Genomic DNA, 12882 nt, shown 5'->3' on the forward strand with positions numbered 1-12882 from the left:
GGCTTTGAACCAGAAAAAGTAGAAGCTGAAAGAAGAAATTATTTAACTAATTTGGATTAATTGGATTTGATTTTTTGGGGAAACTGGTTTAAAAAGCCCTGAATAGAGGGAGGGGAAAAGGGGGTGAAGATTTGTTATGAGAAAGAGTGCCATCTAATGGTTAAAGTTAATTTGTTTTGTTACTAAAAGATTCTGCTTCTAAAAAATCTTAAGGTACATTGATACAATTTGACAAGATCTTTGAAAAATTAGAACTTTGAAACAAAGAAAAGCAGGAAGATTCTGCCCTGGGATTAATAGTTGATTTTGGCTGGACTTGGATTTGGACTAGTTATGACCTTAAAATTTGAGAGGAATAAAACAAAAACTGACTGTTGGAAACTAACCTCATAAACACTGTTTAGATTAAATTACTAAATAAAAACATGTAAAATGGCAATATCTCTTCTGGAATTAAAAATGGAACTCAGAAACATGAAAGAAATATTACAAGGATGAGGTGAATCGCTGGTTTATACTTTAAAATTCTTGGAAAATGAGATTTTAGAATATGAACAACAAAGACAAAAGATGGAAGATGAGGTGGAGCTGACTACAGAAGAGGCCATTTTTAAATATCATCAGGAACAAAGAAGGAGGAAAAGAAGGAGGAAAAGAGTGGGAAATAAAAATATGAGTTGTAAGAAGTTAAATAAAAAAAAGGGAATATTTGTAAAATTAAAAAAGGTAAACAGAAATGGCAGAAAATTGAAGGGTGGAAGGAAGCTATAAATAAGGTGGGGGATAAAAACTGGAGTGGCAGAAAAAAGGGAGGAATGAAAGGGAAAAGATGGGATAAGAAGGATTTGGAAACAAAGAAATATGGGAATTGTAAAAAAATGAAAAGGAATTGTTTATTTAGAATGCATAAAGACAATGGCTAATTAATATTTTAAAAGGGAATTCTGCAAGGTGAGGAGGGGTAGTTTAAATATACTTAAAGTTATGAATATTGAAATTGTAAATAATTATGAATTTAAGAAGGGGAAAAACCATGCAGAATTTGATTTATATTTGTTATGTAGTTTTAAAAGGATTATTAATTTTAACTTTCTAGGTAATAAAGGTTAAATATTCATTGAGATTAAAAGGGGAGATTAGTGAATATACAAATTTTAGAGGCGGCACACTTAAAATTGGTAATTTAAGGGGGAAATTAATTTTATAGAATGATTGTTTTAAATTAGATTTTATGAATGGATATTATAAGAATATGTGATGAAATATGCAAATATGACAATTAAAAGTATTAAAGTATAACAATTATGACGATATGTGAAATATAGGTGAATTAAATAAAGAGGCAAGCATTTGGAATCATATAATAAAGTAGAAAATGTATAAAAGTATTGATAGGATAAGTTGAATATAAAAATTGAATATGTAATTATGGTCATATTTGTAAGTAAAGATAAACTTGTAATCATGCTGTTCACTAAAAAGAGATGTTTTTAAAATGTGAAAAACTGAAATAAAACTTGTTTAAAAGAAAAAAGAAAATGCCCCTAACTTTGGAGAACTAAGCACAACTATCCTAACTATGGGTGAGGAGGAGTTGAAGATGATGCCACAGGGACATGGCAGAAAAGAATTTGCCAGGTGCAAGCATGGGAAGGGCTTACATATATTGCTCACATCTAGGGAAGACTTGAAGACTTAATACCTGTTAAGAATACACTGAAAGTGATTTATGAATCATTTGAAGTTCTAGAAATGCTTCTGTCACAAACAGTGTGACATATGACAGCATATATACCACAGAGGATTAATGGCGTAAATTTAAAAGACAAGGAATGGATGATTCAATTTTATCAATAAATCAACAATATCTTAGAGGCCTACCTTGTTTGCATAGAATGAACAAGTTTTGGAATGTTCTAAAGATCAAACTTTCAGCATTCCACGCAGGGGCAGAAGTGGAGTCAAAAGTTAAGATGAGGGGTGTTACTCTGCAGTCAGAGCCCTACCCATTTTTTGTGACTGTGGTGCTCTTCCAAGAGTATAATTTTTCATTGTATCATTAATTTCCCTCAGACCTCCTAACACTTTTCTACAGCAGATATCTTATTTTCAAGGAGATAATCCCAATCTACATAAAATGAACTGTCTCCACTAATGCTTTTGATCTATAAGTTTAATGAACCCCAAATAAGGAAACACTCTCAGGAGTCTTGAATTCCTAAAAGTAAAACTTTAGTAGATGGACCATATTGGTACCAAAGAAACAAAACCAGCTCTGGTTTTCCCATGTAAATGCTTGCCTAGTTAAACAATAGCTTCCTCTTCTCTCCAACCCTGGGGTGTATGTGTCACACTGTCCAATTATGAGACATCTTTTTGTTATGGGAACAGTCCATCTCTTTCTCCAGCATCTGCAGTGGTGACCTTGACAAGCTCTCACGATCTCTGCATACAGCAGCATCTTCCATTTCCCCCTTGCCTTCCCCGAGCTCATTGGCAAGTTGAAAAGCATGACGGTTTGAAAGAAGCAAAGCAGTTCAATCTTGACAGAATGATGAAATGAAGCATTTTTCTTGTAGTTTTTGCAGAGAGTCTGCAAGTGGTCCAGAGACTCCAACTTAACATTCTGCAAATCTCTTCTTAGAATATGGTAGCTCGTATTCCTCATGGCACAATCACCTTATTCTGAAAAAAGCATCTGAGAGAAATTGAGCTGCATCCCTAGGATGACTGCTTAAAGGAAATGTATTATGGCTGTTGATATTGATATGTCAACTTTGCTTTGCTTTCATCATAGTTTGTTAAATAGTAGCTTGCAAACCACAATAGCTGGAGATACTTTGCTACAGGCACAGCCTGGGCTTTGCCACTTGTTCTCTCCTCTGCCTTTCCCTTGGATTCCTGGGGTACAGGGTGACTCAGGACACAGACCTAAAACATCCCATCCAATTGCCAAATTGTTTCACATTTCATAATCATTGGGCGTGGCTGCCTTTTTAAGTGAAATTGGAGGTGGAGATCACATCCTGATTTCATTTGTGCAAAGCAGAATGCCCAGATTTTATTTCCTTCAGCCAAACGCATAAAGAGGTAGCAGAGGTATGTCCCATGCTTGAATTATTTCTTTTTTGCTTTTTATTCTCTGTGTTCTGGGAATGGAAGGGATGCTGTTTGCTTGAGAGAACATTTGGCTTCGTTGTTTGGGACTAAGCAAGTCTCAGCTCTCAGTTCAGTTCTAGCCTACGGAGAGCCCTTTCATTTTAACCTGGGAATTACAGAGTTTAAATAACAAACAGGCACTCCCAATATTAATTAAAATTTGGATGGATTTGCATATAGAATTGTGATTTCTTTAAGAGAAGCAAAAGACACACACAATTTATAAAGTACTAGTGTTTTGCAAGTTGTGGTTATCTGTAATTTTATTTTTGGTCAATTTATCAGTTGTATGACAGTTCTAACTAATTTCCTGTTGTTTATGAATAATGAGTACATATTCATTTGAAGTTTTCAGAAGAACTAAAAGGAGAACAGAAAAAAACAGATTGTCTGGAGTTGAATTAATGCATAAAATGTTTAATTCCATGTGGATTGAAGAGGTTTTATAGAATAAATGATAGTTTAATCTTTCCTACAAGGAAGTACAGTACATGTAGGTTTATTGGCAAAGTAGCAAAGTTCCATTCCCCTTAAGCACTGGGTTGGGCTGCGTTCCTCAGATTATTCAAGGTGCTAGAAGTAAATCAAAAAATCTCTGGATTGTGGGCAGATTAATTTTCTCTCATCCAATAAAGGAAGATTTGAAAAATTTGTAACTTCTTGCTAGAATGTTTTTCCAAAATCTGGATGATGCAGCATTTCTACCAAGAGCAATGCACCAACCTGCTTCATCATGTTTTTAATTCCTAGAATTTATGTAGTCAAATTGTGGTAAATACCAGTGCTGGGTCCTTCAGGATATCTGTGACACATTTTCTCCATTTGACACTGGAGATATGAGTGAGATATTCTGGCTCAGAAACAGAGATGCTAAAATTTGAATAGTTAATTGCTTGAATGTGATTTGATGTCTCAAAATTTGTCCTGGATGGCAGATCTTTCACTGAAATATTACGGTTACAGCTAGGGATTTGTAGAAGAGCTGTTTAATGTAAAACAGATGTAATTAAATGAAATACACATTTATTAAATTTTTTATGGTACTTGGCTCCTAACAACTCTGGATGACTCATAAAGTAAATGCAATAACAAAGGTAAATAACAAATCAAAGATGGCAAAGATGACAAGAACTGGATAGAAATGAAAAAAGGAAGAACCTACCCAATCCAAGGGGCTTTAGTTACCCTCACCAAAGGCCTGCACAAAGAGCCAAGTCACCAGAAGGTTGGACGGCATCCAGACCTTGGGTTGGAACCTCCTTTCAGAGGACAGGGGTTGCTATCAATTTCCAGTGTGTGTTTTTTTATTCTTACTTGAGTCCAAAATTTTGCACCACAGCACTCATATTTGTCCACCTGTACATTTTGACCTTTAAAATTTCTTATCTGCAAAATAAATATTTTTAATTTTTCAGCATATAGGTGGAAAGATAAATTGGGACAAAACAGAAGCATAGTCAAACATTTATCTGAATAAGCAGTATAAGCACAAGCCAAGAAAAATGTTTTCCTGATGAGTCATTTAAACCTTCTCTTATCTTCAGGGACAGACTGAGAGTTAATTTGTTAAATTTTCTTTGTAGGCGTCATCCAAACTCATATACATTGTCAAAACACGGAGGTGTGTATGGAGGACATAAAGTTCATTGATTATAGGAGATTATAGGCATGACAGAGCCTGGGGTGAGGTCAAAAGTGGGATCAATCTAGAATTTCTACGTAGCCATAAATTTACTAAGTCCAGCCCACCATGAATTTCATTGACCCTTATCTCACGTCTAGGAGGTGTAGTTTCATAATCAATCTGCTCCAAAGAGCATCAGCAGCATCTGGCCAGATTTAAACCAAGCAGGGAAACTAAAAGATAATTATTACTGACGATAAATTTATTTCTTTGTTTGCTTTTCTGGAATGAATGCATATATTTACCTACAAAGAAAGATCTGTTTGGAATAATGCCAGAATCAACCAGAATGCTTTGCTATCTTTTTATGGCTGGTGAGTATAATTATGCATGACTGCTATAAAATTATCATTAAATGCTTCCATAGCTGCCCCGTGAAAGTCTAATCCAGATTCTATTTTCTGATTTAGCATCTTCTCCACTGAGATATGTGCATGCTAATGTTGATTATGCATCCTAGAAACAGGGGTTTCTAACCTTTTCCCCATTACATCTCCCTTTAACACCATGCCTAAAAACACAAAATGAACACAAATGAACAATGAAAATGCAATGAAACTTTAGGGAAAGTGGATTTATTATAAATGTGTACAGCTAAAAGATTCTCCAGATTTTGTCTGCAGCTCCCCAAAGGAGCTCCTCCTCCTCCTCATTTGGGAAACCTACTCTAGAGGAAAGGAAACTTTTATTCATGCTTTGTGTCTTCCAAGTAAACACTGAACACAAAATGTTATCAGAAAACAAGAGCTACATATTTAAGCTACAGGTTTTGTTTATTATAATTTAAAATTGGTACAGCAAACAATACTCCACTTAATTGGCTTTGCAGAGAAGGGCAATCTTACTATACTTTCTCAATAAAATGTCTTTAAGATAATACCCATTTCTTATATTTTAGGTTGTGCAATAATGCTCACTCCTAGTGGTGCACTGAAATCCCTGGTAAGTACTGTATTTCTGTTCAGCACTTATATTGCCAACAGACTTCTATATTTCTCTGGAATTCTGTTTAGGATTCTTGATCTCTGGAATCAGAGAACCAAAGTGTGAGGTATTTGACTGTGCTCCTTTATTTATTTAAATTATGTATATGGGTGCCCATCTTAAACAGCTCTGAACAGCTCAGAACAACAATAAAACTAGAGAAACAATCAGACAAAAATTACTCTTAATCATTCCCTTAGGATGCCTCTCAGGAAGCTCCATTATCCTCATTCCATTTTTCCCATCCCATCCCTTTAGTACAAATCTTGATGTCTATGGAGCTTTCCAATCATCCAGGCCATGGTTGTCCCAAAAGTGCTTTACCAAAAGGCAACTGGACTTTCTTGGTTTTTCCTTGCAGACGTTTCACTTCACATCTAAGAAGCTTCTTCAAAAGAAACTTCTTGGATGAGAAGCAAAACATTTCCAAGGAAAAACCCAAGAAAGTCATTGCCTTTTGGTAAAGCAGCTTTGGACAGGTCTTGATGGTCTCCTGAAAGGGTGGGGACCTGCCCTATTGCTGGGCAGAAGGTGTTGTAAAAAGTAGGGGCATCCACAGAAAAGGCACACTTCCAAGGTTCCATTAATTGGCAAGATTTCAGGGAAGGGATCTGGAATGCACCTACCCTTTCTGACCTACTAAACAAGTGGATACTCTTAGGGAGAGGCAGTCTCACAAATAACTAGGACCTCTGCCATTCAGGACTGTAAAGATGATAACCAGTGCCTTGAATGGAACCCGAAAGGAAACTAGGAGACAGTGCAATTCACACAATAGAGATATAACATGGGCATTCTGCTGCATTCTGGACCAGGTCCCTAACATAGATGGCTGAGCTCCCAGTCACAAAGATTCTGTTCAGGTCCTCAGGATCAGCTGACTCAAACTCCTTACAGATAACAGGGCTTAGATATGTCACAGTCGCTTGCAAAAGATCAGCCAGGCAGAGTCCTACTTCAAGCAAAGTCTACTATAAATAGATTCCACTATTCCACATCATTATTTCTAGAATAATACAACAGTTTGGGGTTCCATAAACTTCAAATGTTATTACATTATTATTAGGAAAATCTCCCTGTGATTAAACAGAATTAGGCTTGTCCATGTTTTCATGCTATGATAGAATAGAATAGAATAGAATAGAACAGAACAGAACAGAACAGAACAGAACAGAACAGAACAGAATAGAATAGAATAGAATAGAATAGAATAGAATACTTTATTGGCCAAGTGTGATTTGGCTAAGGAATTTGTCTTGGTGTAAATACTCTCAGTATACATAAAGAAAAGATACATTCGTTAAGAATCATGATATGGAAGTGGTTGTTTTTGCTTTTTTCTGAGATATATTTAAGTTTTCTTGTCCTGACTATTACACTAGTCTTCCTTCCTTCCTTTCTAGATTAGCCATTCCACACACATTTTTTTTTGACAACATTCTAGAATTGGCTTGCCACTGTCACTGTTTTCTTCAGGGATGTGTAACTCTCAATAGTAGTAGTAGTTGGTAGTTTCCCATTCAAAGAATAGCTTTCTAATACTGATATTTCTTAGAAATCCATTTCTTCTACCATGAGCAAAATATCAGGTCCACACATGAAAGTCCAATTAAACTGATTTATTGTTACTCATGCCTATGTACAGGAATATTCTGAAGTAACAGTTAGCATCTGTTAGGAGTTAGATAAGAGTCAACAGAAATTCAAGTGAGTGAGTGAGTGGGTGGGTTAGACTTGGTCCACTTGTGGCTAAATACGGATTCCAGACCACTCTCTCTTTTAATTCCACCCCCAGGTTCTACATCTTCTGAGCATCCATGGTTCTGTGCATTTCTAACTACCACAGATAGCACCATGTACTATCTATCTTACATGTGAGATTCTTCTGAGAGCCCTGCATATTTCATTTGTAAGTGAGGAGAGGCAACCCAGGGATTTCTGTGTCATTCTAAGTGTCCCAACTGGGTCTGCCTCACTTGTGAAGTTGAAGAGAGATGGGTATGGGGGCACAGGGGCTTTGCTTAAAACAATCACTTCCCCAGTCCTCTCCCCCTAAACAAAAGCAAAAGTGAACAATCCAAATGTTTTGTTTCCAATGTTTTAATTGGCCATATTCAAAATGAGAGCCATTCCATGAGAACAGTTGCCACAGGCTCTCAATAGTCTAGATAGGCCAGAAACTGGCTCAAACAGATTGGTTGATCCTGCCATACACCCATGACTGTGCATTTCTAAGCCTACAAAATTTAATTGATAGATTAATCAGCTAAAATTTATTTGATATTAGCCAACTATTACTAATGAGGAACAATTTAATTGATGAGACAGAAAGTGGAAGAATATTTTTGGGCCTGGTCTTACTTCAAACAGTTGCTCAGATCTATTAATTATTAAATTAATTTGTTTTTCACCATCTCAAAATAATACCTACATTATTCTTACAGGAAATTGAAATAACTGAATTAATTAATTAAATTGAAATTGTTTTATTTAATTATTGTCCATGTTTTATTTTCTTCTAATTTTGGGTTAAAAATAATTAGAATACATCTGTCATGGTGATCAGCAAAGAAGAGGCCATAATTTCAAACCACTTGGTCTGTGAGATGTCTGGAGATTCTATTGCAGCAATTGGTGAAAAATTGCTAAAACAATTAAGTCAGTGCCAGAACCTGACTGCACATCAAATTAAAGCAATTCGACAAATCTTCAGCAGTGGAAATACTTCATTTGGGTAGGACTTGTTTTTAGTTTGGGACAGTTTTCTGAAAAGAGATTATTTGTTACCTATTTTGGCTGGCCTTGGAATTACGCCTCCTTTTTGTGTGTATAAGTGAATGTCAATTACACCATTGCCTTGTCAGTTATGGTCCAAAGTTACAAAAACTATAAGTTTGCACACCAAAGGTTCCAGTACATTATTTCCTTCCTTCTTTGGTGTTCTTACTCACCTCTTGGCTTTTGTCTCTCTCTGACTAAGAGGCCTGGCCCCAGGCTATCTGTTTTAAGACAATACTGACACACAGCATTGCTTGGAAAATGTTTAAGTGTTTTGCCCAAGTCTTTGTTTGGTACTGCCTGGAAATGCCAGAGGTTGTCTTTGAACTCTAAATAGAACACCTGCTGTACAAAAAATGATGAATCTTGAACTTCTAGTAGTATTTTTTTAAAGATGCTCAGGTGGCTGGGTAAATACATTTTTGTTGCTTTGTTGCTACTTTGCATTGTTCTATATGCAACATTTTTTCAACTTTCAACTGGCTTAAGACCCTTAGGTTTCCTAGTGGATTTCTATTCAAGGACACCCAAGCTTAACAGAGGCACCTTTTAAAAGTCTTAGCTAAGGTTGAATAAATGCTGCCATCTTTTGTGGTATGATGGAAATTGCAGATTTTCAAATGTGAACTGTGTGGCATATTGTAGTAAACGAACCATTGTAAATGTTTCATTTAACATCAAATCATATTCTGTACAACTGTTCTTCTGCTATACCTTAGTACTTAATATCTTAGTAAGTTAATGCTAACCTGTTTAGCAATTTAACAATTCTTTTAAACTTCCTTTCAATTATATCTGATTCTCAGAGACTGCCTGGAGAAGGCCCTAAATTTTCTACATTAGTTTATTCAGAAGTAATTTGCCAACACAATCTTTAGAATCTGCCAGGAGAGAGTCACAAAAGCCAAGGCCCAGAATCAGCTAAGACTGGCAACTAATGCCAAAAATAACCCAAAACATTTATTTCAATATGTAAGGAACTCGAAGAAAGTCAAGGAAGCAATAGGTCCAGTAATGTAAGCAAGCAAGATACACAGGGAGAAAGCAGAACTTCTTTGCATCTGTTTTTATGCAAAAGGACAAAATAGCCCAACCTATCAAAAGCAGCACTAAGGGAGATAGAACAGGTACACAAGTCAAAATAAGCAAGGGCATGGTAAGAGTGCAAATCACTAGACCAGTTGGTTTGCAACCCAGGGCTCTGACAGACATAATCTTGGATCCACTCAGGGGTGGGATTCAAATTTTTTAACACCCAGTTCTGTGGCCTAGTTGGTGCATGTGGCTTGGTTGTCATGTGATTGGGTGGGCATGGCCAACTTGACATCACTCACATCAAGTGGCGCTTCTCCTCACCTGGCTTCTCTTGACTGTGGGAATGCTGCCATGGTCATAAGTGTGAAAAATGGTCATAAGTCACTTTTTTCAATGCCATTGTAACTTTAAATGATCCCTAAATGAACCGTTCTAAGTCAATGATTGCCTGGACAAAAATACAAAAAGCAGATTCTTTGCTTGTAAAAAGCTGCCTTAAATACCAATCATTAGATTAAAAAGACCTTGAGGAATCAAAATAGTTAAAATGCAATGATAACTATCAACAACCAACCCTTGCTCATAAAGTGAAACACTTTAGCAAAGAGGTCATCTAAGCTCTCCAGAAAGAGCACACCCAGGAGAAACAATCCTTAGATCCATTTGCACCTCTTAAAGACACCAACTGGTCTCACTCACCTTACAAGATATGCTAAGGAATCATCCAGATTTAAGGAAAAATTAAATGCTCCCCAGAAAGGCAGTAAAAAAATCAGTGCCAAGCTTGAATCCTGCCTCTTGGAAGTCCACTCCAAAAGGACAGTGCCAGATACCACTAAAGCAGTGAAGGAAGACCCCCTCCCCAGATAAAAAAAGAAACCATGAGGCAAGAAAAAAATTCAAACACAATACAAATAATTAAATCACAACAGTATCTGTTGCTTGTTAAACCAATTACCAGAACAAATAGACACAGGAACTAGCCAGATTTCTCAACCCAATTTCTTTTCAGGAACAGAAATTAACCTTTTTCCTTCTAAACAAAGCTGAATAGAGAAAATTATCCCATCAATAAACATAGGATTAAACATCACCAAGCTCAGAATTAAACTTCGCCAAAAAACAGTTTTAGACCAAAACTCAGAAAGGTTATGTAAACTCACGTTTGAATGTCAATCTTTCTAGCTAGCCAAGAAGTCTTGCTGAATGTCACTCATCTTTTAATGACAAGGGTCATTAAAAGCTTCTTTCCGGCAGCTCTGCTTCATTATTCAATTATTTCTTCAAAGTGCTGATTGTCCAGGGCAGAATTTCCTCCCAACAGCAGTGTAAAAAGCTTAAAACAATCCTTCCTCTTTAAGAAAGTCAAGCCCCAGAAGCTCCAGAGACAGGAAGTCTAGGTGTACTGACAAGAATGTAATAAGGGTTAACAGAGGCAGTTTCTGTAAGCAACAACACTAGAATGTTTCCTTCCTGCCTTCCTTACAGGATTAGTCCTATAAAATGGGGGGAAAAAACAAAAGGAGATTTCTTCCAACAACCAATTCTGATTAGAAAATTAACAACAGGTTCTAGTGAATAGGAGAGAACTGGTAGAATCCCACCTCTGGAGCCACTGAATGTAATCTTTCAAAGCTCCTGTAAAACAGGGGAACTACCAGAGCACTTGAAAAGAGCTAAAGTGGTTCCAACCTACAAAAATGGAAAAATGGATCCAGGAAATTATAGGTCAATCAGATTGACATCAATGATTCAAAATTCTGAAAAAGGTAATGAAGAGGATTTGTCAGCACGTAGAAATGAACAAGGTGATTACTAGGAACTAGCATGAGTTTATTAAAAATATATCATGCCAAAGAAACCTTTTGTTTTTCTTTGATAAATTGACCAAATTACTAAACCAGTAAAAGGTTATCTCTTGGGCCCAGTAATCTTCAACATCTTCAGAAATGATCTAGATGAGGAGATAGAAAGGGATTCATGAAATCTGCAGATGACATCAAGTTGAGAGAAATTGCTAACACTTTTGAAAGCTAGGCTCAAGATTCAGAAGGATTTTGACAGACTTTAGCATTGGGTTCTGTCTAACAAGATGCAGTTCAGCAGTGAGTATTCTACAGTATGTTTGATTGCCTCCTACCTAGGACTGAGAGAAAGTGATTGGTCCAAGGTCTCACCCAGCTGACTTTGGGCTCGAGACAGTACTAGAACTCCCATCCTCCAGTTCCTAGCTTGATACCTTCACTATTGCTATACACTAGACTGGCTCTCTTTGTTTTGGTATTGCACAAATTCAGCCTGCTTAGTCAGACTTTAGTTCAATGCCCTTGAAAAGCCCAATCTGGGTTCATTTCATAATCTTGTTAGTTGTGTTTGGGGAATGCTACCAAATGAACTTGCTATTTCATTCAGACATGGCTTGTTAATATCACTTTTCTCCTAGGCCTCCTTCTACATGGACATCTTCTGTTCTGGATCAACTGAGTCAACTGATCCTAATCCTGGATCACAGTATTCTGCAAAGTATTCCTAAGGTACATTAGAAAAAAAACCAAACAGAAGAATGATCACTTTTCCACCAAGAGAAAGGAAGTAAAAAACAAACAAACCCAAAATGAGCCTAGAGGTAGAATCAGGTATCTATGACTGAGCTACAAATCTGATCATCTTTTGAATCTGAATTGCACCATTTTCAATAGAAAACTATGAATGTCAACTTCAAGGAAAGATCTTTTGTCACAGGCTGACAAATGATAAACCAACAATCTCAAAATTAATAGTATTAAAATTAGAATTAGAAATAAAATTTAATTGAAACTTCCAGTGGCAAGGCAAGGATGAGCAGAGGTGCAGAAGCCCATTCGCGGTTTCAGCTAATCTCTTCTTGCAGTTGGCAAGATCCTTTGAGGGTGCTCGAGTCCTGAAGAGATTCGTGCTGGTGTGGGGAAGCCTCGGGCTGCAGTGTGGGGAAGGCAACCCCCCTGCAGCAAAGAGGAAGCCCTCTAGAGCCCAACAAGCAAGAACAGCCTCCTATTAATGGTGGCTCCGAAGTCCGGATTGCCACCGATGTAAAGAAATAAGTGAGTGACAGTTTGTGAGATCGTTTGGGAAGAGAGTGGTAGAGAAAAATAGCAGTGGAGAGGAGGATTGGAAAGTTAAGTGTTACAAGTGTCTGTCTGGAGCCCTAAAAGAAAGCGGCTAAAAGTGAAGCCGAGACAAGTGAAAGTGAACGGGCTAGGCAG

General features: G+C 36.9%; 1 protein-coding gene across 6 annotated transcripts in view; it reads left to right on the top strand.

Moving 5' to 3' along the window:
* The first annotated feature begins 2835 nt into the window (after positions 1-2835).
* MSLN (mesothelin) overlaps positions 2836-12882 on the top strand; it is a 40712-nt gene continuing 30665 nt past the window's right edge. For 2 of the 6 annotated variants that reach the window (XM_087912534.1, XM_087912533.1), the window contains exons 1-5: positions 2997-3099; positions 5097-5157; positions 5742-5785; positions 8371-8561; positions 12084-12174. In XM_087912534.1, the coding sequence (XP_087768660.1) occupies positions 5115-5157; positions 5742-5785; positions 8371-8561; positions 12084-12174 (369 nt within the window). In that variant the 5' untranslated portion in view covers positions 2997-3099; positions 5097-5114. Of the gene's footprint in view, positions 3100-4925; positions 5158-5741; positions 5786-8370; positions 8562-12083; positions 12175-12882 lie in introns of those variants that run through there. The other 4 variants (XM_087912537.1, XM_087912535.1, XM_087912538.1 and 1 more) reach the window with 4 other exon arrangements.

This window comes from Pseudonaja textilis, chromosome 14 (assembly GCF_049901715.1).
Source record: "Pseudonaja textilis isolate UNSWEBS1 chromosome 14, rPseTex1.2, whole genome shotgun sequence".
In the NCBI taxonomy this organism is placed as follows: Eukaryota; Metazoa; Chordata; class Lepidosauria; order Squamata; family Elapidae; genus Pseudonaja; species Pseudonaja textilis.